This window comes from Eumetopias jubatus, unplaced genomic scaffold, assembly GCF_037043125.1.
Source record: "Eumetopias jubatus isolate StellerSeaLion01/CBP00866 unplaced genomic scaffold, mEumJub1_p1.0 scaffold_15, whole genome shotgun sequence".
Lineage (NCBI taxonomy): Eukaryota > Metazoa > Chordata > Mammalia > Carnivora > Otariidae > Eumetopias > Eumetopias jubatus.
In genome coordinates, this window is record NW_028274821.1 from 49674521 (window position 1) to 49681198 (window position 6678).

The 6678-nt window shown below is 37.7% G+C and overlaps 1 protein-coding gene across 1 annotated transcript; it reads right to left on the bottom strand.

Annotated features, from left to right (window-relative positions):
• Positions 1-2888: 2888 nt before the first annotated feature.
• IZUMO3 (IZUMO family member 3) lies at positions 2889-5349 on the bottom strand. Its single transcript, XM_028115114.2, has 7 exons — positions 5118-5349; positions 4907-4981; positions 4669-4758; positions 4409-4426; positions 3864-3944; positions 3342-3432; positions 2889-3018 (listed from the first exon to the last, which is right to left on the bottom strand). The coding sequence occupies exons 1-7, from the start codon at positions 5347-5349 to the stop codon at positions 2889-2891; spliced, it is 717 nt and encodes a 238-aa protein (XP_027970915.1).
• Positions 5350-6678: the final 1329 nt, after the last annotated feature.

A 6678-nucleotide genomic window follows, 5' to 3' on the forward strand; every position in this document is an offset into this window, starting at 1 on the left:
GTTATTTTATGTCTAGATGGATATATCCAGTATGTATTCAGAAACAGAGGCTGAGGCCTTGGGAAGGGGGTGCAAATAGAAGCCTAAGAATTTGGAGATGTAATTATTAGATGATAGTTGAAATCATTTGACTGTATGAGATACCATAGGTATAAGAAAGAAAAGATTTGAAGTAGATTCTCTGGTGCTCCTAATCTAAATAAGTAGGCAAAGGAGGAAGAAGACCCTCCCCAAAGTAACTAAAACATGGTTTAAAAAATAAGATCAAAACCTTGGAAATAGGAACAAAAATAAGAACAAAACCTGCCTCATGTAAGAGGTGTGCTTTAAGAAAGAAACCATTAGCACTCTGACGAGTCCTAGAACTGACAAGTAACTTGAGGAATAAAGAGAACTCTTTGAATATAACAATTAAGAGATCACTGACAACCTTAGAACAATTTCCATATGGTGGTGAGGAGCAGAATGTGGTGATTTGAGGAAAGATTAGAAATGAAGAAATAAAAAGATATAGAATGTTCTTTTAAGAAATTTGGCACGGCAGAAATTTGGTAGGCAGAAATGGCTAAAGGGTAAAGAAAAGAGGCCTTAATTTATATTAATAGACACTGAGAGAAAAGATCTAGTATTGAAGCAGAGGGAGATAGGTGATAGGAGATAAATAATGAAGGAATATTCTAGAAGAAGCTGCAGCTCAGGAAATATAAATATAAATCATTTTGTGAAATATAAATCACAAAAGAATGCACTTGCCTGAGATGGTAGAAGGTACAACCTCCCTTTGAGACAGAATGTGAAGGAGTAAAGTTGGAAAGACTATTAATAATTGGAAATTAAGAAGCTTCCAGTATCTACCCAGCTATTGTTTTATCCCATTATTTAGCTTTTATTTTTTGTATTCTAATACATGTTTTGAGTACCTTAACTGGATTGGCTAGTACCTTTTAATGTTATCTCCACATAAAATGAATTATTAAATTTTCATTTAGTAAAAGCCAAGTGAAACCTCGCCCCGTCCCTTTTTTTTTTCCCCAGAAAAGAGACCAAAAAAAAAAAAAAGCTTGGAAAATACTGATTCTTAATAAAGTAGCCCCAAGAATGATAGGGTTGCAAAAAATCACACTATCTGTGCCAGAGTCTCAGACTATCAGAGAAATATGTTATTCTAATGATTTATATACCCTACAGAAATATTAGAGCTAAACTTTATGCAGTGTTGACATCAGGACATTGGAGTATATTTTAGCTCTTAAAATATGATTATTCCAGTAATAAAATGATTTGTATTGTTTCGCTATTGCTATAAATGAATTTTTGGTTGAGTGCTTGTTGGAAAACGGTTTTACATATCCTTTTTACAAATGTTAACTGTTAGCTCAAGCTTAAATTAGGATTGTAAGCAATTAATTTTGTATCACGTTTACATTTGAAAACAGAAGTACCACAAGACCTTTCCTAGTAGATGAACCCATAGTTTAATTAGATCATCTTCATTTTATTGTATTATAAACACATAAAAACATAACACAACCAGACCCTCCTCATAGTGGCAATTCTGGAAATGATAAAGACAAGGCTCTGGATTTATATTATAAAGTAATTACAGTAAATTCTTCAGGTGGAGGGATCATACACTTGAAAAACAGTAGTTCTAAAACTGATGGGAATTCAACACAAGGTCAACATCTCGAAGTCTCTCAAAGGAGTAAGACTATATAGAACAGTTATGTTTAAATTTTACCATCATGAGGGAATTTGTTGTACTCTATCCTTGGTCTTCATCACTTCTTCTCTACCTTCTACCTATGGATGATCTCATATTTTCAGGGTCACGACTTGCTTTGTTCAAATGCTTTGAAATACACTTCATTAGCTTTGATCTTCTTGCTATATTCTTAAATGTAAATCCAAACAGTCAGTGAATATCTGTTTTTGATAGTGCAACAAAATCAGTACTTAGTATTTTCAAAACTGAACTTGGGCCTTTTCCATCAAACTTACTTGTTCTCCTGTATTTCCTGCTTTAGTAAAGGATACAACCAAGTACCAGACACTTAATCTGGGAAGAGATCACAGTTTCACATTCCAGGTCGATATCAAAATCAACATGTTGTATTTCATTCTAGGCTTTTCCTTAAGCATGGCTGTTTTTTCAGTAGTGCCCATACCATTTAAATTTCTTTAAAGAATATTGGTAATTGTGGGTTACTTTTTCTTCCTATTTCAATACTGGTAATTTGTACTTGTATTAAAAGTATCCAGTTTATCCAAGTATTAAGATTATTGTGAGAATTCAGTTAGATATAGATATAAAGCACTTCATAGGCTGCCATCCATATAAGAAGATTTCAACAGAAACAACTCAAAGAAATAGAAATTAATATCCAATTCAGTCATAGAACATAGAGGAAAATGGGGCAGTTCTCAACTACTCAGAATGAATATTTTGGATGTGTGTGTGAGATATCATGATGAAGATTAAATGTTACGTATTATCAAAGAAATTGTCTACATTGAACCAAATATAAATACGGAAACAGTAACAAAATAAAAAGATAGAAATAAACAGCCTTAGAAATTGAAATATTCTAATTACAGCCATTGATGAGAGTTACCATCCATGCATTTTTTATTATCATGCTGTGTATTATCTTTATGTACATTGGAACATACCAGCATTCCATTCTGTACAACTCCGGGTATATCATTTGCCCTTTCATTGCTTCCATTGCCCCAGGATAGCATAAGGATCTTTATTAGAGAAACTCTATTTCAGTTTTAAAATACTATGACTTTATGACCACAACACAGCTTAATTCTGAGTTTTCCGTTCTGGGTCAACACTTAAGAGAATTGTGAAAGACCTCCTGTCTGTGTCCATGTATTTATTATCTGATTCCAAAATCATCCTTCTCATCTGTCATCCTCATTAATTCTTCAAGTTTCTTCTCCAAATATTTCTTTAATGAACTCCGTATTGCCTTCATTTTCCTCCGATGAGACACACAAATATGGAATCTAGAGTAGAAAAACAACATAATCCCGACTTCAGTATTAGTAGGCTAACTCTTAAAGACAATTACATAATCATGTTTTCTTTCCCTTCTTTTTCTGGATACTGCTCCAGGAGTTGTCCTCATACTTAATTGTACCTCCTCCATTTCCTATGGTTCAACTTTTATCCCATAAACATCTGACCATTTCACTCCTGTCAGTATTGTATCCCAAACTTTGAAATGGCTTCTTTCCCCCTATTGCCATTGGAGGGGCGGGGGGAGGTTGGGCAGTCTCCTTGCCAAAGGAATGCTTGACCCAGTGTGTGGGGAGGGAGGAAAACTCACAGTAACAAAGCACTTCCCAATATCACAACTTCTGTTAGCAATATCAGAAATAGTGCAATCTCTCGACTCTCAGTCTTCTTTGAATCCTCTTCTGGAGGGAGAAAGAGGAAAATAGAAAATGAGTTTGGGAGAGGAAAAATACTAACTTGAGAACTTGATCCATAATAGATGCCTCTCTTTAACATCAGATAATTTGCTCTGTTCACCACTTCCATCACTGTTTTCTAGTTATTCTGATCTTCATTACTCTTAGATCCTTAGGCTCTACAAAATGTTTGCCCTACTGCCCCTAGCCTAATTTCTCCACCTTTAGTCCGGTCTTTCCATTTCTCAGCCCTTCAGTTGATCCAGTGCTCAGTAATTCATCCTGGTAGAAATTTTGCCCAATAATTTAGCTCTGATTTGTGACATTAGCATGATCTGCATAAAAGGTGCTCACCAAATATTTGCAGAATAAATGAATGGACAACTCAGTACCTTGATCCCTGGCCCCTACAAAGGCCATACTACAATCTTTGTTACCTCCACAATACTCTCCTCTGAAGCATCGGGAGGTGATGCGAAGACAGGTCCAACAATCCAGGATAGGACCTTCAGTCACGACTGATAAAGAGAAGAAAAATAACGGAAGGGGGCCATAGTGTGGAGTTTTCTTAGCTCAGACATCAAGTATGGATTAGATCTCGGGCATTTCCAGGACTCTTAATGTTACATTGCTGTGAATTTCTTCTTCCCCTAGCAATCAAATTTCTTGATGGGTCAAAACCTTCTGTAACTTAAGTCAGATCTCTGGGGAAGAAGTGGGAAAAATGATACCTCAGTGTATATTGGTCCTATGGGTTATAAGCTATACTTTAGAAGGCCTCTAAGCACCTTTAAACTCTTTGTGTTTGAGATTTCATGAGATACATTTTGTTGTCAGGTCTGATTGACATTCCCACCCCCATAATCCCAACTCTAGGAACTGGGTTCTCAGTGTGACAGGTGGGAGAGATATGGCCATATAGAGCAAATGAGATGGGAAAATATGGAGGGAATTCTTAAGGTGTCCCTGGTACTATACTCACCGCAATCTTCAGAACAAGCTAAAAGAGAATCAGAAAGTTCTAATGAGCCTATAATCAACTTAGTTGATTATATGCCCAGTAGTCTTCATTTGGCTAGCCATATTTATACCCAGTAGTCTTCATTTGGCTAGCCATGACGTTCCAGCCACCCCTCCATCCATTCTAAATAACTGTAATATGAAACCACCTTCCTCCTCTCACCCTCATTTCCTATTCCTTTCACATAATTTCAGTGTTGTTAGATAGACATCTTTTATTACCAACTTCAGAGAAGTTCTTTAATATCTCTTTCAGTTTGGATTCCAGGTTTTGGCGGACATCGAGAAGCTTGCCTTGAAGGATAAAGGCACCTAAGAGGGGGGGGAATGGACATCAGAAACTAGGGGTAGCCTTTCCCTTCAGAATTTAATCCTAATTGTTTTGTCTTGTTTTTCCAAGGGAACTTTCCTTATACTTGCTTGGGCAATACAGTCTTTTATCACTGAAACAGTATCTCACCTTTCCATGTTTCATTGCCCAGTTTATAAAGCTCATTCTTCAGCCATATTCTTAACTTGATAACCTTATGAACAGCTAGAGAGGAGTAAAAGGTACATGTAGGGGAATAATTACATCTATGGAGGAAATTATGTGGACCCAGGTGCACTCTTCCCTGCCTCCCCTTCTCCCTTTAACCCACAAAACTCTCAGGGACTCAAACTTCCCTCACCCAACACCCGAAGCATCTTGTCCCTGTGGGAGACCTTGAAGCTTAAATGGGTCATTTCCTTAATCTGCCGTTCAAGCAGATGAAATCGGCCGGGGACTTCTGAGGGTACCATCTTTGCCAGCAAGGACCTAATATCTTCTGTGAATTTGGGGTCACATTCCAAGCAGCCTTTGACTCCATGGAAGGCTACCAGGGACAGGGGCAGGAGCAGGAGCAACCACAGGTCTCCCATTTCCTTGCCCCAACAGCCGGTTGTCCCGGCAACTAGTTCACCTAGTTCCCTTTTCTTCAAAAATCCAGGAATAAGAGGTTTGTCCTGGATAGGCTGACTTCACCTTCCCCTCCATTTCCATCCCACTTCTAGGCAATTTCGTTTCCCTAAGGATCTTCAGTTGTTTTCTGACTTTTATCCTTCATTTCAGAGAGAGGGAACTGCCAGTTGGGAACCAGATACCTGAGTTCTGAGTGTAGAATACAGAGAGAGAGAGAAATCTTGAGCTCACATAAGCAAAGTTCCATGCAGAGACATACCTCAGAAAAAGGTTTTCTTCAGGTTTCTCCTTTACTTTGCCTTCAGTAAATTCTCACATCCTTCCTGACCATAGTAGTGTCTTAAGAAAGAGATCGCATAGGACCTTAGAGACTGCTTAACCAAAATTCTACTGCTATAGAGGAGGTGAGGAAAATCTGGACTATTTAGTTGCTTGGGGTCCCAGTCCCTGATGGTAGCAGTATTGTTGAAAATTAGTCATGGGTGTCTAGATGTAATTGATATCATTGATGATAATTTTGATGTAATTGATCACTTCTCAGAAATTTAGGCTATCTTTGTCTGTAGGATGATTTCCTAGCCATGCTATATAACCTTCTTATATCATTCTTCTTATAAAGAGTCTGAAGCAAGGACACCAGAAGCAACCATTGAGGAATATATGGTGATAAGTGAGACTCCAGTAACATCCAGGGTTCATTAGTGGGTGCATCTTACAAGTACAAAGAATGAGATGTGAGGCATGTTAGGAAACAAGCACAGGTACCATGGGCTGCTTTCTCAGGCCACTGTGGAAGGAGCCCAGATACACGGTTCAGTTTAGGGCTCTTTGAATAAGAATGTTCTTTGTCATTTGAAGAAATTAAGGTTGCTTTACAGACTTTGCAGGATACCAGTAACAACTTCTCTGTTATATTGCTTGTATGTCTGTGACCTCCTGGAAACCAGGGAACCCTGGGATCTTAAAAGGTTAGTGGTAGAATTGAGAGCCTAAGGTATGGGAAAGTTAAGGAGTGAAAAGTTGTGACGGAAGTACAAAGAACTACTACTAATTATATGCCTACCATGTGCCAGATATGGGATGTACTAAACACTTGTGATTATTGCAAGTCCTGATGGCACAGCAATACTTTGAGAAATTATCCCAATTTTATAGATAGGACTCTGAGGCTCAGAAATGTGTCCTTTCTACAAAATAATTTAGTAGTCATGGAATTAGGATTTGAACTCAGGTCTGTCTGATTCCAAATTCTATATACTTTATTCACTGCCTGACAACATTTTCTGGGA

Bases quoted from the DNA above. Each gene is read 5' to 3' on its own strand.
- IZUMO3 (XM_028115114.2), bottom strand. From the start codon at position 5,349: ATGGGAGACCTGTGGTTGCTCCTGCTCCTGCCCCTGTCCCTGGTAGCC. The intron at 4,982-5,117 runs GTGAGGGAAGTT...ACTCCTCTCTAG, and splicing joins CAAGATGCTTCGGGTGTTGG to CTGTTCATAAGGTTATCAAG. The intron at 3,433-3,863 runs GTAACAAAGATT...TTCTCCCTCCAG, and splicing joins CAGAGGAGAGTATTGTGGAG to AAGAGGATTCAAAGAAGACT.